Raw genomic sequence first — 26,213 nt, forward strand, 5'->3', positions numbered from 1 at the left:
TATGTCCATCAGGTGGACATATAGCAAAAATTTTTAAAGAGGGGCAATTTCTCTTCATCACCTGTATGAATTAGTATTTTTAAGAATAAAGAACAGAAGAAAAAGTTATAGGAGCAAACTCTACAAGATTATAACATAGATGTTATAGATATTTAGAAGAAGTTAAACTAGACAGAAATGAAAACTAAATAATAAAAAGAATGAAGAAAAGAATTATGACTTTTATAATAATTTTTAAAAACAATTAGTGCTTCTTACACTTAAACTGATAGAGAAATAAAAACATGGAATAAATTATAGAAAAATATTATTAGTTATCACTAAATTCATATCTACTTTAAATTAACATTCAAAAACTGTGAATTTTTTAATAAAATCCTATTAAACAAAACATAGGAATTCATTCAAGAAATTATTCACCAAGAACAAATTGGATTTGTACTAGCACTGCAAGAATGATTCAACATTAGGACAATTCATTCAATCATATTTAGAACAAAAACAGCAAAAATCCAAAGCCACATGATCATCTCAATAGATTCAGAAAAGGTGATTTGATGAAATATATTCTAAAAATCCTATGAAATATGGGCATAGATGGACCTTTTTAAGATCATAAGAATATCTAATAACCAAATGTATAAATTTTATAAACAATAGGGATTTACAATTCTGATGGACATGGCCATCTCCAGCAATGAGATGAACCAGATCAGTTTCAATAGAGCAGTAATGAATTGAACCAGCTACACCCAACGAAAGAACTCTAGGAGATGACTATGAACCATTACATAGAATTCCCAATCCCTATATTTTTGTCCACCTGCATTTTTTATTTCCTTCACAGCCTAATAGTACACTATTTCAAAGTCCAATTCTTTTCATATAACGAAATAACTTTGGACATGTATACTTATATTGTATTTAATTTTTACTTTAACATATTTAACATGTATTGGTCAACCTGCCACCTGGGGGAGGGGAGAGGGTGAAGGAGGGGAAAAATTGGAACAAAAGGTTTGGCAATTGTCAATGCTGTAAAATTACCCATGCATATAACTTGTAAATAAAAAGCTATAATAATAATAATAAATAATATAATAATAAAATAATAAAAACAATAGGGATTCACTAGAATTTTCCTAATAAATATAAATATAAAACAAAGATGTCTACTCTTACCACTCTTATTAAATATAATGCTGGGAAAATGGCAATAAAGAAAATAAAGGCATAAAGATAGGCAAAAAGGAAATTGAACTATATTTATGTTTTTTTAAATTTTTATTTAATAATTACTTTATATTGACAGAATCCATACCAGGGTAATTTTTTTACAACATTATCCCTTGCACTCGTTTTTTCCCTCCCTCCCTCCACCCCCTCCCCTAGATGGCAAGCAGTCCTATATATGTTGGATATGTTGCTATATGTCCTAAATACAATATATGTTTGCAGAACCGAACAGTTCTCTTGTTGCACAGGGAGAATTGGATTCAGAAGGTATAAATAACCCGGGAAGAAAAACAAAAATGCAGATAGTTCACATTCGTTTCCCATTGTTCTTTCTTTGGGTGTAGCTGCTTCTGTCCGTCATTTATCAATTGAAACTCAGTTAGGTCTCTTTGTCAAAGAAATCCACTTCCATCAACATATGTCCTCATACAATATCGTTGTTGAAGTGTATAATGATCTCCTGGTTCTGCTCATTTCATTTAGCATCAGTTCATGTAAGTCTCGCCAGTCCTCTCTGTATTCATCCTGCTGGTCATTTCTTACAGAACAATAATATTCCATAACATTCATATACCACAATTTACCCAGCCATTCTCCAATTGATGGGCATCCATTCATTTTCCAGTTTTTAGCCACTACAAATAGGGCTGCTACAAACATTTTGGCACATACAGGTCCCTTTCCCTTCTTTAGTATTTCTTTGGGATATAAGCCCAGTAGTAGCACTGCTGGATCAAAGGGTATGCACAATTTGATAACTTTTTGGGCATAATTCCAGATTGCTCTCCAGAATTGTTGGATTCGTTCACAACTCCACCAACAATGCATTAGTGTCCCAGTTTTCTCGCATCCCCTCCAACATTCATCATTATTTTTTCCTGTCATCTTAGCCAATCTGACAGGTGTGTAGTGGTATCTCAGAGTTGTCTTAATTTGCATTTCTCTGATCAATAATGATTTGGAACACTTTTTTAAATTTTTATTTAATAATTACTTTATATTGACACTCGTTTCTGTTCCGATTTTTTTTTCCCTCCCTCCCTCCACCCCCTCCCCTAGATGGCAAGCAGTCCTTTATATGTTGGATATGTTGCAGTATATCCTAGATACAATATATGTTTGCAGAACCAAACAGTTCTCTTGTTGCATAGGGAGAATTGGATTCAGAAGGTATAAATAACCCGGGAAGAAAAACAAAAATGCAGATAGTTCACATTCGTTTCCAAGTGTTCTTACTTTGGGTGTAGCTGCTTTTATCCATCATTTATCAATTGAAACTCAGGTCTCTTTGTCAAAGAAATCCACTTCCATCAAAATATGTCCTCATACAATATCGTTGTCGAAGTGTATAATGATCTCCTGGTTCTACTCATTTCACTTAGCATCAGTTCATGTAAGTCTTGCCAGTCCTCTCTGTATTCGTCCTGCTGGTCATTTCTTACAGAACAATAATATTCCATAACATTCATATACCACAATTTACCCAGCCATTCTCCAATTGATGGGCATCCATTCATTTTCCAGTTTCTAGCCACTACTAACAGGGCTGCTACAAACATTTTGGCACATACAGGTCCCTTTCCCTTCTTTAGTATTTCTTTGGGATATAAGCCCAATAGAAACACTGCTGGATCAAAGGGTATGCACAATTTGATAATTTTTTGGGCATAATTCCAGATTGCTCTCCAGAATGGTTGGATTCGTTCACAACTCCACCAACAATGCATTAGTGTCCCAGTTTTCCCGCATCCCCTCCAACATTCATCATTATTTTTTCCTGTCATCTTAGCCAATCTGACAGGTGTGTAGTGGTATCTCAGAGTTGTCTTAAATTTGCATTTCTCTGATCAATAATGATTTGGAACACTCTTTCATATGAGTGGTAATAGTTTCAATTTCATCCTCTGAAAATTGTCTGTTCATATCCTTTGACCATTTATCAATTGGAGAATGGCTTGATTTCTTATAAATTTGAGTCAGTTCTCTATATATTTTGGAAATGAGGCCTTTATCAGAACCTTTAACTGTGAAAATGTTTTCCCAGTTTGTTGCTTCCCTTCTAATCTTGTTTGTATTAGTTTTATTTGTACAAAGGCTTTTTAATTTGATGTAATCAAAATTTTCTATTTTGTGATCAGTAATGGTCTCTAGTTCATCTTTGGTCACAAATTTCTTTCTCCTCCACAAGTCTGAGAGATAAACTATCCTATGTTCCTCTACTTTATTTATAATCTCATTCTTTATGACTAAATCATGGACCCATTTTGATCTTATCTTGGTATATAGTGTTAAGTGTGGGTCCTTGCCTAATTTCTGCCATACTAATTTCCAATTGTCCCAGCAGTTTTTATCAAATAATGAATTCTTATCCCAGAAGATAGGGGCTTTGGGTTTGTCAAACATTAGATTGCTATAGTTGACTATTCTGTCTTGTGAACCTAACCTTTTCCACTGATCCACTAATCTATTTCTTAGCCAATACCAAATGGTTTTGGTGACTGCTGCTTTATAATATAATTTTAGATCAGGTACAGCTAGGCCACCTTCATTTGATTTTTTTTTCATTAATTCCCTTGAGATTCTCGACTTTTTATTGTTCCATTTTGGTATGATGTCTCATTATTATCGTTTTCTTGGATGAAGTTATTAATTATGTCTGTGATTTGCTGTTTCACCCAATCATTCTTTAGTATGAGATTATTTAGTTTCCAATTATTTTTTAGTCTACTTCCCCCTGGCTTTTTGTTGAATGTAATTTTCATTGCATCGTGGTCTGAAAAGGATGCATTTACTATTTCTGCCTTACTGCTTTTGAGTTTGAGGTTTTTATGTCCTAATATATGGTCAATTTTTGTATAGGTTCCATGAACTGCTGAAAAGAAGGTGTACTCCTTTCTGTCTCCATTACATTTTCTTCAGAGATCTATCATATCTAACTTTTCTAGTATTCTATTTACCTCTTTGACTTCTTTCTTATTTATTTTGTGGTTTGATTTATCTAATTTTGAGAGTGCAAGGTTGAGATCTCCCACTATTATACTTTTACTGTCTATTTCTTCTTGCAGCTCTCTTAATTTCTCTTTTAAGAATTTAGATGCTACACCACTTGGTGCATATATGTTTAATATAGATACTGCTTCATTATCCATTCTACCCTTTAGCAAGATATAGTGCCCTTCCTTATCTCTTTTAATTAGATCAATTTTTGCGTTAGCTTGATCTGAGATCAGGATGGCTACCCCTGCTTTTTTGACTTCACCTGAAGCATAGTAGATTTTGCTCCAACCTTTTACCTTTAACGTGCATGTATCTCCCCGCTTCAGGTGTGTTCCCTGTAAACAACATATTGTAGGATTCTGGCTTTTAATCCATTCTGCTAACCGCTTCTTCTTTATGGGGGAGTTTACCCTGTTCACATTTATGGTTAGAATGACCAATTCTGTATTACTTGCCATCTTGTTAACCCTGGTTTATGCTTTTCTCCCTTCTTTCCCCTTTACCCCCCTTCCCAGTATTAAGCTTGTGAGCACCACTTGCTTCTCACAGCCCTACCTTTTTAGTATCCCTCCCCCCGCCTTAGAGTTCCTCCCCCTATCTTACCCCTTTCCCTCCCAGTTTCCGTATTCCCTTCCGCTTAGCTTATTCCTTCCCTTTTCAATTTTCCCTTCTCACTTTTCAATGAGGTGGGAGAAGTTTCACCATAGATTGAATATGTCTTAAGATTTTTCACTTAAAGCCAATTCTGAAGGCAGTAAGATACCCACTATATTCATCCCCCTCCATTCTTTCTCTCAGATATAATAGGTTTCCTATGCCTCTTCATGAGATGTACTACCCCCAGTTTACCCTTTTTCTGGTACAATGTCCTTTCCACATCAGTTTCTAGAACAATGTATACATGTATTTGCTATACATCTATATAGCCGAAATACAGTTCCCAAGATTAATCTTTACCTTTTTAGATTTCTCTTGAGTTCTATATTTGTAGATCAAACTTTTTGTTAAGTTCTGGCTTTTTCATCAAAAATAGGTGAAATTCACTTACTTCATTGAATGTCCATCTTCTTCCCTGGAAAAAAGATGCTCATTCTAGCTGGGTAAGTTATTTTTAGTTGCATACCAAGTTCCTTAGCCTTTCAGAATATTATATTCCAGGCCCTTCGATCTTTTAATGTGGATGCTGCCAGATCCTGGGTGATCCTTATTGTGGCTCCTCGATACTTGAATTGGGTTTTTCTAGCCGCTTGCAATATTTTTTCCTTCGTCTGAGGGTTCTGGCATTTGGCCATTATATTCCTTGGTGTTTTGATTTTAGGATCCCTTTCAGTGGGTGATCGATGAATCCTTTCAATGTTTATTTTTTCCTCTGTTCCTATGACTTCTGGGCAGTTCTCTTTGATAATTTCCTGGAAAATAGTGTCCAGGCTCTTTTTTTCATCATGCTTTTCTGGGAGTCCAATGATTCTCAGATTGTCTCTCCTGGATCTGTTTTCCAGGTCTGTTGTCTTCCCCAGAAGATATTTCACATTCTTTTCCATTGTTTGATTTTTTTGGATTTGCTTGACTGAGTCTTCTTGTCTCTTCGAGTCATTCAATTCCAATTGTTCAATTCTGATTTTCAGTGAAGTATTTTCTTCACTCACTTTTTAAAAATCTTTTTCTAATTGTCCCATTGAGTTCTTTTGTTCTGTGGAATTTTTTTCCATTCCGCCAATTTTGTTTTTTAGAGAGCTATTTCTGTTTCCAGTTCACCAATCCTGTTTTTCAAGGATTTTATTTCTTTATCCACTCTCTCTTTAACTGACTTCTCCAGGCTCTTTTGCCAAGCCTCCCTCTCCTTTTGCCAAGCCTCACTCTGCTTTTCCCATTTTTCTTCTAGCTCTCTTGTGAGAGCCTTTTTAATTTCCTCCATGAAGTTCATCTGTGCTGAGGAACAGATGATCTCCTCCTTTGGGTATTCACCTGGGGACTGTCTGTTTTTAGTCTCCTCAGGATTTAGAGTCTGCTCTCTATCTGTATAGAAGCTGTCAAGGGTTAAAGTCCTCTTCAGTTTCTTGCTCATTCTGTCTAATAATCAAAGACAAACTAGCAAAGAAAAAAAGAAAAAAACTGGAGTCTTTCTCTGGGAGAGGGGCTGGGTGATGTTACCGAGCTTCCTCTACAGACTGTGGGGGGCAGCAGTGAGGCACTAGCCCAACTGTGCTGCGCCTGCGCTCTGAGATCCCAGAGCATGCTGAGTCACTGTGGGGGGGGGGGGGGGGGAAGGGGAGGCGGCCAGGTCCCGAGAGACTCCAGCTGTTTGGGGTTGTATTCTTCACCCCCAGTGTTTCTAGCTTCTCTGCTGGGCTGCTGACTTGCTGCCAGGGCAAAGTATCCAGTCCTGTATCGAAGCTCTCCCTTTCTTGGCGAATCTCAAGGATGGCTTCTCTTGGTAACTATTTGTGGGTTTTTTTCAGTCAAGCATTAATTCAGAGGCTTGTAATGAAATGGATAGTGAGAGAAAGCGCGGAGCTACACAGCTATGTGCCTCCTCTCCACCATCTTAACCGGAAGTCTCTATATTTATTGTTGATAAAATAATTTACTTAGAAAAATCACAGTTATTTGCAAAGACATTAATTGAAACAATACACCCTATAAAATTAACCCTCAAAAATCAACAGTGTTTCTTTATAATAAAAATAAAAACCAAGAGGAAATAATAGAAAGGAAATCTCATTCCAGGAAAAAGTATGAAACGCAGAAAATATCTAAGAATTGATTTTCTACAGCTCTAAAAATCCTTGTATTAATGCAATTACAAAGTATTCCTTAAAGAAATTAATAATAGATAGCTGGAAGAATATTTAGTTAGTGATTATGGCTGGCCCATGGTAATGTAATAAAAATGACAATATTACCAAATTTAATTACATTTAGCCATGCCAGAACTTTCCAGAACTCAATAAAATAACAAAATTGATTTAGAAAAAGTAGAACATCTAGAATGTTAAGGGAAATGATGAAAATAAGTCAGGAAGAAGTGAGGATAGTACTTCTAGACCTCATTCTACATAAGCAAAAATCATCCAAATCATTTATTTTTGTCTTTAAAAATTAGAGAAATAAAATGATGGACTGAATAAAGGAGAATCAGCAGCAATGGAACTCAATTACATCATGTTCAACACCCAGGAAAACATAAATTATTTAGGAAAAAAACTTCCTATTTTATAAACTACTAGAAAAGTTAATAGGCAGTTTGGAAAAAATTAAGCTTAGGCTCTCACATTACACTATCTTCTATAATACTTTCTAAATGGAATAATAACCTTAATCATAATCTAAAATAATTAGTAAAAGACCAAGTCATATACCTTTCACAGCTATGGGTGATAACTGAATTCTTAACCAGATAAAAGACAGATTCCATTTCAAAAGTAAAGGTAGATAACTTTTCACAAAATTAAAAAGCTTTTGCATAAAGAAAATAGTGCACCAAAGATAAAAAAGAAGTAATCTGATGGGAAGCAAATATTTCCATTCGATTTATCACAGATCTTAATATCCAAGATATAGAAACAGTTAATAGACATGCATAAACAAACACAAATATGAAAAAATAGTTCTCAAAGTAATTTAAAAAATGAATAAACTAATAAGAGAAAATCAAATAAAAACAATTCTGATAGTTCACCCTACAAATTGGTAAAAATTAAACAGATGAAAATAGTTGGTGTTGGAGCAATTATTAGAAATTAGGCTCAGTGCATTGTTGCTGGATATATGAACCCAATACAACCATTTTGAAGAGTAATTTGTAATTATGCAAATAAAATAGCTAAAATGGTCATATTCTTTTATGCAGAAATTCCCTGACTAGTTATAAAATCCAAGAAAGCTATTTAATAGAAAAAAGTCCCCATATACACCAAAATATTTATAGCAACACTTTCATGATAGCAAAGAATTGGAAATAAAACAGATACCCATTGATTGGGGAAATGATCAAAAAAATTCTGGTATGTGAATGTGATGTAACATTACTGTGCATGTGATACATACAGAGAAGCAGGGAAAATACTTGATATAACACTGGGTGAAGTAAGCCAAGCCATAAAAACAATATGCACAATGATTACAACAGTGTAAACACAAAGAACTACCAACACACACACAAATCAAATGTTAGTATAAAATTTAGTATTGCTCTAAGAAATTTGAGAAGATACCCTCCCTCACACTTTTGCAGACTTAAAAAATCTCCAATAGTTGTAAATTACATATATTTTCATTGTTTTGTGCATTAATAATTAATAATTAATTATTTTTTCTTTAACACAGGGGTGACTCTCTTTCAGAGAAAGAGAGGGATGGATGCTGGTGGAAATCATGATAATTGAATAATTCAGAAACTTTAATAAAAGCATTTAAAATTTTGAAAAAAGAAAGGGAAAATTAAATTAAGAAGTCAATCAATGACTCTAAAGCTATAACTAGATAATTATAGGCTTTAATGACAGATTCAATGAACTGTTAGGAAGCTGTGGCCATGCTTCACCTAAAATATGTTAAAGGTTTTTATGAAAGCTGAAACATATCAGGATGCAAATTTGGATGGGATGTAGCTATGGAAAAGAATAGATCAGTCAGATCAAAGGAAAATGAGGACCACAATACAACCAAGTTCAACAAGACTAAGATTATTTTATGGAGTGGCATGGCCACAATAGATGGAAAATGAGCAGTGTACAGAAGCTAATCTCCAGAATTCCAGCCCAGATAACATGTAGTGAGATGGGAATTTTCATATACTTTGGTCCAAGAATGCCACAAGGATAAGGACCTGTCCCAATCAATAAGCACGTGTTAAGTACTTATGTGCAACTCAGCAGGACAACTCAGGTAGATAGACAAAGACAAGTAAAAGACAGATTCATCTATAGAGGAGGTTGCATTCTCTTGGGAGAAGAACTTACAAGCAAGTAAATATGGGTCGCACAGGTGGACCACTAGTCCTGAAATCAGGAAGACTTGAGTTCCACTTCAGCCTTAGACACTTATTAGCTGGGTGACTCTTGAGCATATCACTTAACCTGTTTCTCTGTTTCTTTATTTGTAAAATAGGGATAATATCACCTATCTCACAAGATTTTTGTGAGGATCAAGTTGAGATTATATTTGTAAAAATTTAGTGCAGTGCTTGGCAAATAATATATACTATGTAAACATGAACTATTATGATGATTATTATTAATACATATATCAAACATCATGTGTAATGTATAAATATATAAAATATTATATAATGTGGTGTTAAAAATAAACAACATTTGAAGAGGTAGAATACATAACTAGGAAGAATTAGGAAAAAGTTCCTGTAGAATATGACATGTTTTTGAGTCTTGAAGTATTAAAAAAAAAAAAAAGGTGGAGATAAGGAAGGAGTTGTTTCTAAGTATGAGGATAATCTATAAAAAGGCATAGTCATGAAAAATTGATATCATATAAGAGAAACAGCAGGAGGTAAGGCTGGAACTAGGTTGTGAAGAGTTTTTAATTCTAAAATGAAAATTTGGTCTAGAAGCAATAGAGAGACAATGAAAGTTTTTAAACTAAAGAATAGATTTGGATAAAGAGGCTAAGAACAGAGGAATAGGAACTCAGATCCAACATAAGTGAATTGGACATTAGCTAAAGGGTGAAGATTAGGGCAGTGAGTCTGATTTAGATGTTGTCTTTTTGAGGAAAAGGTCCCCAGTATGTTTGCTCCTCTAGTTGAAACTGAAGTTAATAGTTGCTGTTCTTATTTAATCATATCTGACTCTTTGTGATCCTATTTGAGATTTCTTGACAAAGAAACTAGAGTTATTTCTTTCTCCAGGTCATTTCACAGATGAAGAAACTGAAGTAAGTAGAATTAAGTGACTTGTTTAGGATAACACAGCTAGAAATTTTCTCAGGCCAAATTTTTAACTCATGAAGATGAGTCTTCCTGATTCCAAGCCTAGGGCTCCACCCAATGTATTACCTAGCTGCAATATTAGAGAAATACATATTATTTTATTATGTACCCCAAATAATTCACTATATATATAATTATGTAATTTCCATAAATGGTAAGGATAAGTTTTTATACATAAAGGGGATAAAAGATAAAAAACAAGGAACTACATAGTTCCTAACAAGAGTCAGAATAAATACCCTATATTTTAACCAAACTGTAATAAATAACAAATTATTTTTGATCTTGCTCATCCCATTCTTTCCTCTTAAGCATTTTCTCTCTTCCATCTATTTGAAATCATATTCATTTTTTCAAGGTAAATGTTACCTCCTTCAGTGAAGGCCTTCTCTAATTACAATCGATATAAGGGAACTCTCCTTTTTCCAAATTCATACAGGCTTTTTATGCATACATAATTGTGGCATTTAAAACATACTGCCTTACATTGTAGTTATTCATGAATTATTGGGGACTGTGTGTTATATATCTTTGTATTCTCTCTCTATAGGGCTTAGCTAGCTCAGCCTCTAGACTCAATAATTATTTATGAGTGAATAGAATAAATGAATGACTAATTGAACAATGATTGCTGTTTACTTATTAATATATTTAATGTTTTCTTTAATATTTCTTCACATCTTAACATTTCTTTTTAAGTTTTTAAAATAATCTAATAGATATCTGATAATAATTTTTATAATAGTTTTTTTTGTTTTCAGAATACATGCAAATAGTTTTTAAAATTCACCCTTGCAAAACCTTATGTTCCAAAATTTTTTCCCTTCTTTTCCCCCATCCCTTTCTCCTAGACAGCAAGTAATCTAATGTAGGTTAAATATTTGCAATTTTTCTGAAGATATTTCCACATTTATTATTCTGCACAAGAAAAATAAAAAAAAAATATGAAAAAAGCAAGCAAATAACAACAAAAATGGTAAAAAAATACTATGTTGTGATCCACATTCATCCCCATAGTCTTCTGAATGCATATGGCTTTCTCTGTCACAAGTCTATTGGAATTAACCTGAATCACCTCATTGTTGAAAATAGCCACATCCACCACAGTTGATTATCATATAATCTTTTTGTGTGCAGAGCTCTCTTGGTTCTATTTAAACCAATGTTGTCAAACTCAAACAAAAAAGGGGCCACTAAATAGGATATTAATGATCTTGAAGGCTGCACATTGACTTAAAAAAATACATATTATCTACATTACATTGTATTTTTATTCATTTTGGTAAACATTTCCAATTATATTTTAATTTGGTTTAGACAGCACTGAGGAGTCTTCATCATGTTTGAAACCCCTGCCTTAAACAATTATTTTAATTGCATTCTTTTTATTGAAAAAAAAGATTGATTAGATTACATTATTTCTGTTATTCTTAATTTTCTACATCTAATGTCTTTTGGATATATAAAGTTATTAATACATAGCATAATTCACATTGATTAGTGGAACTGCAGAGGAAATAGTTTAGTACCATAGAATTTTTTTTAATAATTATAACTTTTTATTGACAGAACCCATGCCTGGGTAATTTTTTTTTACATTATCCCTTGCACTCACTTCTGTTCTGACTTTTCCCCTCCCTCCCTCCACCCCTTCCCCCAGATGGCAAACAGTCCTATACATGTTAAATATGTCACAGTATATCCTAGATACAATATAGGTGTGCAGAACTGAACAGTTCTCTTGTACAATTGGATTCAGAAGGTAAAAATAACTCGGGAAGAAAAACAAAAATCCAAACAGTTTACATTCATTTCCCAGTGTTCTTTCTTTGGGTATAGCTGCTTCTGTTCATCATTGATCAATTGAAACTGAATTAGATATTCTTGTTGTCGAAGATATCCACTTCCATCAGAATATATCCTCATCCTGCTGAGTACCACAGAAAATTAAATGTGAAAAAATACTTCGTCCAAATTCTTATCTTCTAGTTGAATTAATTGACTCTGGAGAGATATTGACATATTAAAGATCACATAATGGTAGAATTAGAAAGATGACTCAATTCTCCTGTTACAGTACATTACATTCTAGTAAAAGTTTCTTATATCTGGTCTTCTAAAACCAAACCTAAATGGTTCATAAGATCTCACCCATATTTTTTAGAGTTTTAACAAATAATACATTTATCTTTACAAGAATGAGAACTACCTTATGGCTCATACAAGTTTTGGGTTCACACAGACCAGGTATAATCTTTTGCAATAGTACTTAGTGATAACTTAGCACTGATTCAGACAATTTCTGAATTTGACTGAATTCTACCTTTCTGTTAGAGGTCTTCTGTGTTCTTTCATATGAAGACCCCAAAAGATTAAATTCACATCCAAATGCTGCTAGCACAGGAAGTTTCAACATATTTTCCAAGTAGTGTCTTTCCTCCTTTCTCTCCCCTTCACCTACCTAGACTTCTTTACATAAAACAACAACCAAAAAAGTGTCAGTTGGTTGGGTCTACTTCATGCACTGCTCTCAGAGGTCCTTGGACAAGTTTAATCAACTCCTTTCTTTTTTTTGGTGATCTGTGTCTTCTTTTGCTATGATAATTTCTCTTGGTCTCTATCTGCCTTGCTGCCCTGTGGAACCTAAATGGTATCACTACTTTATAGATGCTCATGACTACAAATTTTTCATATTCAAGCAGCAGTGGATTTACTTTAGTCCAGCTACAGACTCACCTTTCTCACATAGATACTTTATGCAGAAACTCCTTAGTTTCCTGTATTTTTTCTCTTCCAGCAAATCCTACTCATGATTCTGTGTGCATATGGTTTAGAATTCTTCATTCATGGGAGGAATAAAAGGAATCCCCTTTGGAATTGTGTTTCATCTCTTTGTATACTATATATTACTTTAATATATCCTTTTTGATCTTTTTGAACAGATTTATATTTTCCTCTTTTAATCCATTCACTTTGGTTCCTTTTGCTTTTTCAGATTCTAAAGTCAGACATCCTCCCTTTTTTGAAGCACAGCTGGATCTAGTTATACCAGAACCAATCTTTTATCCCTCTCTGGACCCCACTGCTAAAGATGGCTTCCATACTATTGTTGAGGGACTTATCAATGACATTTTCAGAATATCTTCTATGGTCCCACGACTTGCACAGAAAACTTTTCCTCATTATCAGGTATTGCCTCTGCAGTCATCATTTTACTCTCTCATATTTGGAGTAATATTCCAATGTATTTGTAATTTTGAATTTCTAATTCTATCTCTCTAGGCTGACATGGAAGACATAGGAGATCTGTCATACCTTAGGAATCTATTAATGGAGAGAGTCAATAATATGATGACCATCTGCTGTGACTATCGGAACTCTTTTGAACATTACTCTTTCCTTTACATGGATAACCGTAAGGAATTTATGCGACATTTTCTGTTATATGGACATATGCTCACTGCAGAGGAATTAGAAGCTCATGGAGAAGATCGGATCCCTGAAAATCCTCCCACTCTTCAGCAATTTAAATTACAGATTGATTCCTATGAAAAACTCTATGAAGAGGTGAACCAGCTAGAGCCATTCAAGATTTTTGACAATTGGATGAAAATTGATATTCGCCCATTTAAGATGTCTCTCCTCAATGTAATTAAGAAATGGAGTCTCATGCTTAAACAGCATCTCATTGATCATGTCACCCACAGGTAATCTTGGCTATGGCTCTTTCCCTTTTCCCTTTTTCCATTTTATTCCTTGTCTGTGGCTCCTAGAAACCTATTTATTTAAAAATAGTCAGGATTTCAGAAATATTTCTCTAAAATAATCACATTTATAGTCACACAGTTAATTGAAAGGCATAGTGAATATACCTGTGTTTGTTTATTTTTAAAAAAAATATTTGATTCAGAGAGCAAAATTCAGCTCTTATACCTATTGGAAAACAGAGAGAATCATATATATGATCAGATCAGAGAAGACTTCTTGATAAATGCAACAAAGATAACTCAGTGAATCATCGATCATTAATATTCAATAAAGTATAAGTTGCGACATTCACTATTTTTATGGAAAATGTCCTTTGCATACTTCATTTAGAAGAGAGATCGGGTCCTGCAGGTGATATTTGTGGATCATACTGTGTTCATTGCACCAAGCCCAACAACATTACAAAACCTCCTGGTTGAGATCAATAATTATTTAAAATGGATTGGTCTAAAAATCCAGAGAAGAAAAACTAAACAGGTTGATGGAAATGGTTTGTTTGTTTTTTACTCAATCAAGAAACATCTGTCAAGCACTAACCATGTATTAGCACTGTGCAAAGTTCTGGGAATATAAAGAAAGACAAAAGATAAAATAAAATAACCAGTTCCCACCTTCAGGGAGCATACCTCTCAATTGGGGAGACAACATATGAGTGTTATGTAAACACAAGATGCACAAAATAGATGAAGAATTAGCATTTCAGAGAATCCTTTAGAAGATGGGATCTGAGCTAAGTGAGGACATCCAAGAGGCAGTTGGAAACATGTAGCTGTAACTCAGCAAAGTTACAATATGGATATGTAGATCTAGATATTACTTGCATAGAAGTCATAATTAAATCTGTAGGATCTTTTAAAATCAATAGATAATATTATATGAAGTGAAAAGAAAAGGAGACCAAGGACAAAGCCTTGAGAGATAGATATCCATGATTAGCTGGCATGACATAAAGGAACAGCAAAGGAGACTTTAAGGGAGTAGAGACATATAAGAGATTTTTTAAAACTTCAGACAAATTCAGTTTCCAGAAGGAGGCAGGGATAGATATTGTCAAATGCTCCATAAAGATCAAGGAGAACCAGTACTGAGAGAAGATGATTAGATTTAGCAATTAAGAGATCATTGTAACTTGGGAAACAGTAGTTTAAGTCGAATGATGAAATCGGAAGCCAGGTTACAAAGCATTTAGAAGAGAGTAAGATGAGAAGAAGTAAAGACACAGAGTGCAGACAGTTTTATCAGATTTTGCTGAGGAGGAGGAATATAGGACAGTAGCTAGTAATATAATGGGATCAAGTAAGGATCTTTTTTTAAGGATAGAGAAGAATTCTTGCAGGCAGCAATAAAGGAACAGGTAGGTAGGGAAGGAATAAAGATCAGATAGTATTGTGCAACAGTTCTTTTTTATTGTCCTCCCTCAGTTTCCCTAAATTGTTCTGCTTCAGTTTCCCTAAATTGTTCTGCCTCAGTTTCCCTAGTTGTTCTGCCTCAATCCCCTTAGTTGCAACCTTCCCCTCCCCCCTCCCCCCCGCAGTTCATGAAGACTGCTATAACTCAGGGCTATTTCCTATAAGGTTATAAATTGTCAATGTGTAAACTCAGAAAGGGGGACTCCAGACATTCTGTCTGTAGCTAGACACTTTTTAAATTCCCAGCTAGTAAGAATTTATGGTCCTACCCCCCCAACCTGTCAGAATCGAATTGATGATTCCTGCCTGGAGATTCCTGCTCACCAGAGTTTGGACTCCACCCCCTGCCTTTGTTTAGCTACTGTGTATAAATATGTCAATGAGAACTCGCATTGGCTGCTGGATGATGACTGGATCCTAGAACCATTTGGTCCCAGTAAATCTCTCCCTTTCAAATAAATTATTAAAAACTCTCTATCTTGCCTCAGTTCCTCCAGCATTAAAATAGTTTATAGGGAAGAGAGTAAAGGCAGAGTGGAAATGCTATGTTGTGCATCCCATAATTTATTCAGTCATTCCACAATTGATGGGCATCCACTCATTTTCCATTTGTTGTTGTTGTTGTTTTAATGAGGCATTTGGGGTTAAGTGACTTGCCCAGGATCACACAGTTAATAAGTATTCAGTGTTTGAGATTGGATTTGAATTCAGGCTCTCCTGACTTCAGGACTGGTGCTCTGTCAATTTTCCATTTTTTTGCTACCACAAAAAGCTACTCATTGAGGTCTGGAGAGACTTACATGAACTGATGTTAAGTTAAATGAGCAGAATCAGGAGATCATTGTACACAGTAACAACAACAATATATGACAGTTTCAATGATCTCATGATAAAGAGAGCCCCCTACACCCAGAGAGAGGACTGTGGGAACTGAGTGTGGAGCATCACATAACATTCTCACTTGTTTTGTTGTTGTTCATTTGTGTTTTGTTTTCTTATTCATTTTCTTTCTTTTTTGATCTGATCTTTCTGGTGCAGCAAGATAATTGTACAAATAGATTTACATATATTGAATTTAACATATATTTTAACATGTAATCCATATATTGGATTACTTGTCATCTAGGGGATGAGGTAGGGGTAAAAAGAGGAAAATTTGGAACACAAAGCTAGCAAGGATCAATGTAGAAAAATTATCTGTACATATGTTTTGAAAATAAAAACTTTAATTTAAAAAAGCTTTTAATAAAAAAAAAAGCTACTCATCATTTCTTATAGCAAAATAGTAGACCATTACAATTACATGGCACAATTTGTTCAGCATTCCCTAATTAATGAGCATCCCTTCAATTTCCAATTCAGCACCAAAAAGAACTGCTATAAATATTTTTGTACAAAAAGACCTTTTATTTTGTTGTTGTTGTTGTTGTTGTTGTTGTTGTTGTTGTTGTTTTGGTTAGAGACCTAGCAGTGGTATTGCTAGATCAAAGGATTTTATAATCCTTTCAGTATAGTTCCAAATTACTCTACCAAAGTACATTGAAGTCTCATTTTTCCTACATCCCCTCCAACATCTGTCATTTTCCTCGTCTGCCCTATTAGCTAATCTAATGGAAAAGAGTAGCATCCCAGAATTGTTTTACTTTGCATTTTCCAATCAATAGTCATTTGGAGTATTTTTCATATGGATATAAATAGCTTTGATTACTTCATCTAAAAATTGTTCATATCTTTTGATTATTTATTCTATTCTCTCCTTTCATCCCGTTCCTTTTCAAAAGTATTTTGCTTCTGACTCCCCCAGTCTGCCATCCCTTCTATTAACTCCCCCACTTCTCTTATGAACTTTCCCTCCTACTTTTCCATGGTAAAATAGCTTTCTATATGCAACTAAATGTGTTTTATTCCCTTTTTGAGCCAATTCTGATGAGACGAAGGTTCACTCACTTTCCTTGCACCATGTCTGCCTATGTCTCCATCTTTCTACATTGTAAAGATTGTTTCTTATCTCTTTTATGAGATAATTTACTCCATTCTACCCCTCCCTTTCCCCTTCCCCCAGTTTATTCCTCTTTCGCATCTCTTAATTTTATTTTTATTTTTAGATGTCATCCCTTCATATTCAACTCATGCCTGTGCCCTTTGTCTCTCTCTCTCTCTCTCTCTCTCTCTCTCTCTCTCTCTCTCTCTCTCTGTATGTATATATGTGTGTGTGTGTGTGTATGTGTGTGTATATATATATATATACACACACATATATATACACACACATACACACACACACACACACACACACACACACACACACACATATATATATATGTATGTATGTATGTATGCTCCATCCAACTGCTGTAGTAATGGGAAAGTTCTTATGAATTACCAGTATAATTTTCCAATAGGAATATAAACAGTTCAACCATAATAAATGCCTAATAATTTTGCTTTTCTGTTGACCTTTTTGTACTTCTCTTGAATCTTGTATTTTGAAAGCCAACTTTTCTAGTCAGCTCTAGTCTTGTCATCAAGAATACTTGAAAGTTCTCTATTTCATTGAGTGTTATTTTTTCCCCTGAAGGATTATACTCAGATTTTGGGGATAGGTGATTTTTTGTTGTAATCCTAGCTCCTTTGCCCTATCAAATTCTAAGCTCTTTTATCCTTAAATATAGAAACTATTAAATCATGTGTTATCTCAATTGTGGCTCCATGATACTTGAATCATTTCTTTCTGACTGCCTGCATTTTTCTCTCCTTGACCTGAGCTCTGGAATTTAGAATAATATTCCTGGAAGTTTTCATTTGGGGATCTCTTTTGGGAAGTGATCAGTAGATTCTTTCAATTTCTATTTTACCCTATGGTTCTAAAATATTAGGGCATTACTTCTTGACTTTCAAGTGGGGTTCTGATTCCAGGGTGGAGAGCACACTCTCAGATTTCCTGGGTTTGGGGAAGTTGTTTTCAGAGATACTTCTAGGGACCTGCAAGTGTTCAGTTTTTCTAAGTTCTTCCAGTTTTCTTTGTTATGATCTAAGAAGATGTACATTTGTTACTCTCCTGACCAATGCTCTGGTCAGTAAGTGACCACAAGCACTTTTCTGCCCTGAAATTGTGACAAAAATCCCTCCTTCAATGGGCTGTTAAACTCCAGTGTGCTAGAGTTCATCCTTACCTGAAATTGTACTCAGAACTGCATTCCCAGATCTGAGCGTGGGCAAAGCAATAAGAGTCTTGCCTCCATTATAGTGAAAAGAACCTAATTGTTGCTTTCTGATCAGTTTTTCAACACCCTTATTATCTGTGAGAGCTTCAAGAGAAGCAGCTGATTCAATGACTCCCAAAAATCTGCTCCTGGTTTTCTAGGATCTGCACTAGGTGGTACTCTACTCTACCCTCCTTTTCTTCTAGCAGACCTTTTCTTCTAAAATCTTCTAAGTTGTCTCTGGCTGGAAAGTTACTTCACCCCATCCTGTTGTGGTTTCTTCCCCTTCCGAAATTGTTTTATGGCATTATTTAATTTTTTATTCTGAATTAGACACCAAAAAGACACTCAGCAGAACACAAAAAAGAAAAATTTCCATTTCATGCTCCTTTTTTAAAGAAAAAAATAGTATATAAATTCTACACATTAGTTACAAAAGTATCTTGTTTGTGTTTCTGAATATTTGTTCTTTAGTGTGCTTTTAAAAATGTTTCCATGGCTTTTTTTTTTTTTAACAGTATGGCTAATCTTTCCTTCTCCTGTAACACTTCTTTTTCTCTAATCTATTTATCTTTCCTCTTCTCCCCCATTAAAAATCAAGAAGAAAAAAAAAACAGCCTTGTAACAAATAGTCAAACAAAATAAACCCATTGAGTGGTCATGTCCAAAAATGTATGTCTCTTTCCATACTTTGAATCCATGACCTCTCTATTAGTAGGTGGGTAATATGCTTCATGATTTCCTGGAGACATTTTTACAGGGTTGATCATTTTATCAAAGTTCTTAAGTCTTCCAAAAATTTTTTTCTTTGCAATGTAGCTGTCATTGTATAAATTGTTATCATAATGCTGTTCACTTCACACTGAAATAGTTCATAATATTTCTATTCTACAAAATCATCTCATCTCTTACAATTTAATAATATTCCATTGCATTAATATGCCATAATTTTTCACCTATTCTCTTCTTAGGATTCTAGTTCTATGATTTTCCCCATCCTTCTAATCTTCTCTTAAGATCAGGAAATTTGTTTTACTTTTTCTGCCCTGATATTATCTTCCCTTTTAACATTCTCTCTCCCCCTCCTCATCTCAGCTTATTTTCTATTTTGTTAATTCTATTTTCTGTACTAACTCTGTGTGTATTCAACTCTTAATTATCTGTTTCAGATAGCAGTGAAGTCATCTTCCCACTTCTTCCTCATGTTTGTATACTCTTCTCATTCGTACAACAGAAAAATAACACGTTCCACTCTATTCTTCCTCCATTCTATACCACTGTATCCCTTTTATCCTTCCTCTTCAAACCCTCAGAAAAGAATGAATATATCTTTCAATGACCTTTGAGAACACTGAGTTTATTTTTTTATTATTTTGTTAGTATTTTATATTCCCCCAAATATATGTAAAATTTTAACATTCATTTCTAAAATTTTGAGTTCCAAAATTCTCTTGCTTCCTCCCTGTGCCACACACATTGAGACAGTAAGCAATCTAATATACATTGCACATGGGTTATGTTGTGCAAAATATATTTGTATATTAGGAAAAGAAAACAAAGACTGAAAAAAGACATGAAAAATTAGAAATTTTTAAAAAGTGTGCTTTCAACAATATTCAGACTTCACCAGTTCTTTCTTTGGGTATAGATAGAATTTATAGATAGAATTTTTCAACATAAGTCCTTCAAAATTATCTTGGATCATTATACTGCTGAGAATAATAAAGTCATTCATAGTTTATCAGCCTATAATATTTCTGTTACTGTGTACAATGTTTTCTTGATTCTAATTTCATTCTGCATTATTTAATATCAGTCTTTCCAGGTTTTTATGAAATCATCCTGCTCATCCTTTCTTAGAGAACAATAGTATTGGATCCATTATAATCACATAGCACAATTCCCCAACTAATGGACATCCACTCAATTTCCAATTCTTTGCCATCAGAAAAGAGCTGCTATATTTTCATATATATATATGTATATATATATATATATATATATATATATATATGTACAGATATATGTACTTTTCTTTCTTTTTAAAAAAAAAATCTCTTTTGGGCTACAGTCCTAGTAGTGGGATAGCTATGTCAAAGGGTATATATAGTTTTATTGCTCCATGGATACAGAGAACATTAAGGTTCTTAAGAGCCAACTAGTTCCTCTTCTTTTATTAGAATATTAGCAACATGGCTTGATTTCTTATAAATTAGAGTCAATTCTCTATATATTTTGGAAATGAGGCCTTTATCAGAACCTTTAACTGTGAAAATGTTTTCCCAGTTGGTTGCTTCCCTTCTAATCTCGTTTGCATTAGTTTTGTTTGTACAAAGGCTTTTTAATTAGATGTAATCAAAATTTTCTATTTTGTGATCAATAATGATCTCTAGTTCATCTTTGGTCACAAATTTCTTCATCCTCCACAAGTCTGAGAGATAAACTATCCTATGTTCCTCTAATTTATTTATAATCTCGTTCTTTATGCCTAAATCATGGACCCATTTTGATCTTATCTTGGTATTTGGTGTTATGTGGGTCCATGCCTAATTTCTGCCATACTAATTTCCAGTTATCCCAGCAGTTTTTGTCAGATAATGAATTCTTATCCCAAAAGTTAGGATCTTTGGGTTTGTCAAACACTACATTGTTATAGTTGACTCTTTTGTCTTGTGAACCTAACCTATTCTATTGATCAATTTATTCCTTAGCCAATACCAAATGGTTTTGGTGACTGCTGCTTTATAATATAGTTTTAGATCAAGTACAGCTAGGCCACATTCATTTGATTTTTTTTTCATTAATTCCCTCGAGATTCTCGACCTTTTGTTCTTCCATATGAATTTTGTTGTTATTTTTTCTAGATCATTAAAATATTTTCTTGGAAGTCTGATTGGTACAGTACTAAATAAATAAATTAGTTTAGGGAGTATTGTCATCTTTATTATATTCATTCGGCCTATCCAAGAGCACTTATTATTTTTCCAATTATTTAAGTCTGACCTTATTTGTGTGGAAAGTTTTTTGTAATTTTGCTCATATAATTCCTGACTTTCCTTTGGTAGATAGATTCCCAAATATTTTATGCTATCGACAGTTATTTTGAATGGAATTTCTCTTTGTATCTCTTGCTGTTGGATTTTGTTGGTGATGTATAAAAAGGCTGAGGATTTATGGGGATTTATTTTGTATCCTGCAACTTTGCTAAAGTTGTGAATTATTTCTAATAATTTTTTAATAGAATCTCTGAGGTTCTTTAAGTATACCATCATATCATCTGCAAAGAGTGATAATTCAGTTTCTTCATTACCTTCTCTAATTCCTTTAATCTTTTTCTTGACTCTTGTTGCCGAGGCTAGTGTTTCTAATACAATATTGAATAATAATGGTGATAATGGGCAACCTTATTTTACTCCATATCTTACTGGGAAAGGTTCCAGTTTTTCCCCATTGCATATGATGCTTACTGAAGGTTTTAAATATATGCTCCTGACTATTTTAAGGAAAAGTCCATTTATTCCTATCCTCTCAAGTGCTTTTATTAGGAATGGATGTTGGATTTTATCAAATGCTTTTTCTGCATCTATTGAGATGATCATGTGGTTTTTGTTAGTTTGGTTATTGATATAGTCAATTATACTAATAGTTTTCCTAATATTGAACCCGCCCTACATTCCTGGTATAAATCTCCTGAGGATGATTTTCTGTAATCTTTTTGCTAATATTTTATTTAAGATTTTAGCATCAATGTTCATTAGGGAGATTGGTCTATAATTTTCTTTCTTTGTTTTCAATCTATCTGGTTTAAATATCAGTACCATGTCTGTGTCATAAAAGGAATTGGTAGACTCCTTCATTCTCTATTTTTCAAATAATCTATATAGCCTTAGAGTTAATTGTTCTTTAAATGTTTGGTAGAATTCACATGTAAATACATCTGGTTTTGGGAATTTTTTCTTAGGAAGTTGGTTAATAGCTTGTTCTATTTCTTTTTCTAAAATGGGACTGTTTAGGATATTTACTTCTTCCTCTGTTAATCTGGGCATGCTATATTTTTGAAGGTATTCTTCCATTTCATTTAAGTTGTTGAATTTATTGGCATAAAGTTGGGCAAAGTATCTTCTAATTATTGCTCTAATTTCCTCTTTGTTAGTGGCAAGTTCTCCCTTTTCATTTTTAAGACTAACAATTTGATTTTCCTCTTTCTTTTTTAAATCAGATTTACCAAGGGTTTGCCTATTTGTTGGTTTTTTCATAGAACCAACTCTTAGTTTTATCAATTAATTCAATAGTTTTTTTAATTTCAATTTTATTGATCTCTTCTTTTATTTTTAGAATTTCAAGTTTAGTGTTTGAGAATTTTTAATTTGTTCCTTTTCTACATTTTTAGTTGCAATTCATTGACCTTCTCTTTCTCTATTTTATGCAAGTAGGCCTGTAGAGATATGAAATTTCCCCTTATTACCTCTTTGGCTGCATCCCACATATTTTGGTATGACTTCTCATTATTGTCATTTTCTTGGGTGAAGTTATTCATTATGTCTATGATTTGCTGTTTCACCCAATCATTCTTTAGTATGAGATTATTTAGTTTCCAATTATTTTTTGGTCTATTTTCCTCTGGCTTTTTGTTGAATGTAATTTCCATTGCATCTTGGTCTGAAAAGGATGCATTTACTATTTCTGCCTTACTGCTTTTGAGTTTGAGGTTTTTATGTCCTAATATATGGTCAATTTTTGTATAGGTTCCATGGACTGCTGACCAGAAGGTGTACTCCTTTCTGTCCCCATTACATTTTCTCCAGAGATCTATCATATCTAATTTTTCTAGTATTTTATTTACCTCTTTGACTTCTTTCTTATTTATTTTGTGGTTTGATTTATCTAATTCTGAGAATGCAAGGTTGAGCTCTCCCACTATTATAGTTTTGCTGTCTATTTCTTCTTGCACCTCTCTTAATTTCTCTTTTAAGAATTTAGATTCTACACCACTTGGTGCATATATGTTTAATATTGATATTGCTTCATTATCTATGCTACCCCTTAGCAAGATATAGTGCCCTTCGTTATCTCTTTTAATTAGATCAATTTTTGCTTTTGCTTGATCTGAGATTAGAATGGCTATCCCTGCTTTTTTCACTTCACTTGAAGCATAGTAGATTCTGCTCCAACCTTTTACCTTTACTCTGTATGTATCTCCCTGCTTCAAGTGTGTTTCCTGTAAACAACATATTGTAGGATTCTGGCTTTTAATCCATTCTGCTAACCGCTTTCTTTTTATGGAGGAGTTTACTCAGTTCACGTTTATGGTTAAAATTGCCAATTCTGTATTACTTGCCATTTTGTTAACCCCTGTTTATGCTTTTCTGTTGGAATCCTTACTAACTGCTAAGTAATTAGAGTTGATCTAATCTTACAAGAAGATGTTTTGGGCAGAACCTGAAACAAGGTACTAAGTAGAACTACCCATAATCCCTCTCTCTGGAAGGAGCATAAATAGGCCAATGGGCCAGTCGGAGAGTGCTCTAGAGAGGAAGAGGCTACAAGTCGAGATTTCACCGGAATGACATGAAGAGTTGGAGCTGGCTGGAGGCTGAAGAAAGCAGAGGCCGAGGCTGAAGGACCAGACCTTTGGATTTGGTGACATTCGGAGAGAGCTCTTGGAACCAAGCAGAGAGATAGGCCTCTAAGCTAACGGGCTATATTGGAGATATTAAAAGATCTGAACTTTTATCACCTGGCTGCTTTTTGAGAAGAAAAAGCTCACCACATTTTGGCGCCCAACGTGGGGCAAACAGACCCCTCAGTGGATTTCAGTGGAAAAGCTCCGATTCTGATTCAAGTGGAAAAGCCTCTGATCCTGATCCAGTGGAAAAAACTTCAACCCAGAAATTAGGGTGAGTGCAACAAAGAAATTTTGTTAGAAGAGTTAAAGTAGAATTTCAGCTAAGATGGGACAGATATTTAGAAAACAGTCTGTTTCTGTTCAAGGAAAATGTTTAGAGAGCATTGTCAAAATTATGGAAAGCCAAGGTTTAATTATAAGTTTACAGCAAATCACTGAACTTTTACAAACTGTAAAGGACATATGTCCTTGTTTCTCTCTTGATAAGGAATTAGATCTAAATGAATGGAAATTGGTTGGAGAGGATCTTTGTCAATTCTATGATAAAAATGAGCCTAACTCAATAATTAATACATATAATGTAATACAATTGGCTATAAGAAGTTATTTAAGTGATAGAATGATGAAAAGGAAAGTACAGGAGGAAAAAGTGCCAACTTTACTAGGTGAAAAGGAGGACGAATCAGATGAGAATGGAGTTAATTACAATTCTGAGTATGATACTTCACAGCAGGAGGAATTAGGTGATTCCACATCTCATGACCCTCCCCCCGCAATTAACCCTTCATGGGTGGAACAAGGGGGAGGGAGAGAGACAGAAACACAGTCAGCTTCTCCTGTAAAGCAGAATTTGACAAGATTAGAAAAAGCATTAATTAAAGCAAAAAATGAAGGAGAAGATATATCTGATTTTATAAATGCATATCCTGTGATTGAAGAGCTCAACTCCTCAGGTCAAAAAGAGAGAAAATACACTCCTTTTAATTTGGGAAAAATTAAAGATTTGAAAAAGGGTTGCACTCTTTATGGGGCTACATCATCTTATGTGAAGATGTTACTGGATAATTTGTCTTATGAAATCTTAACCCCGAATGACTGGAAATCCATAGTGAAAACTTGTCTAGAACCGGGACAAAATTTATTGTGGCTTTCAGAGTTTCGTGAATTATGTAGGATTCAAGCCCAATGCAATAGGCAAACAGGAGCTATTGTACAAGTTGCTTTTGACCAACTAACTGGAGAAGGTCAGTATGCAGAGAGTTCAGAACAGATTTATTATCCCATAACAGTGTATGAGCAAATTTCTAAGGCTGCAATAAAAGCTTGGAATTCTCTCCAGAATTCCATCCAGAAAGATGGAAATAATGCTTTCACAAAAATAGAGCAAGGTCCCAATGAACCTTTTGCAGATTTTGTGGGACGTTTACAAACAGCTGTAATAAGAACCATTGGAGACAATGCAGCAACAGAAATAATGACTAGACATTTGGCTAAGGAAAATGCCAATGAGGTTTGCAGAAGAATTATATGGGGGCTAGACAAAGATGCTCCTTTAGAGGAAATCATAAGACACTGTGCCACAGTGGGTACAAATGCTTATTATGCCCAGACTATGATGACAGGTGGGGCATGATAGCAGCTGAGGTTACACCCAGAGAGACTTTAGAAATTCAGAACTCTGATGTCATCAACCAACAGAAAAGCAATCAGGATTACAGTTGGGAAGAATACAGGCCTTTTAAGACAACAAGACAATATCCAATGCAAACAGCTCCAATGTAATTACCAGATGATGAGGAGAAATCCCCAAAGTGGTAAATAGAAGAGAATTAGATAGGTTAACTGCTTGGGGAAGAGGATCTGCTTATATTTCCACAGGTGGAAAAGGAATCAGATGGCTAACAATGAGACTGTCAAAAGAACTTTAAAATCTTCAGCTTTCAGTTCCTGAAAAACCAGCAAGAATCACTGGATTCCCTGAGATGAAAAATTGTTGATGAGACTTTTTGCAGTACTTCAGAGCTTAC

At 34.2% G+C, this 26,213-nt stretch overlaps 1 protein-coding gene across 1 annotated transcript in view; it reads left to right on the top strand.

Annotated features, from left to right (window-relative positions):
* DNAH9 (dynein axonemal heavy chain 9) overlaps positions 1-26,213 on the top strand; it is a 581,066-nt gene that overhangs the window by 157,889 nt on the left and 396,964 nt on the right. The window contains exons 16-17 of the mRNA XM_051995550.1: positions 13,176-13,369; positions 13,463-13,887. Of these exons, the coding sequence (XP_051851510.1) occupies positions 13,176-13,369; positions 13,463-13,887 (619 nt within the window). The remainder of the gene's footprint in view (positions 1-13,175; positions 13,370-13,462; positions 13,888-26,213) is intronic.

Source organism: Antechinus flavipes, chromosome 4 (assembly GCF_016432865.1).
Source record: "Antechinus flavipes isolate AdamAnt ecotype Samford, QLD, Australia chromosome 4, AdamAnt_v2, whole genome shotgun sequence".
Lineage (NCBI taxonomy): Eukaryota > Metazoa > Chordata > Mammalia > Dasyuromorphia > Dasyuridae > Antechinus > Antechinus flavipes.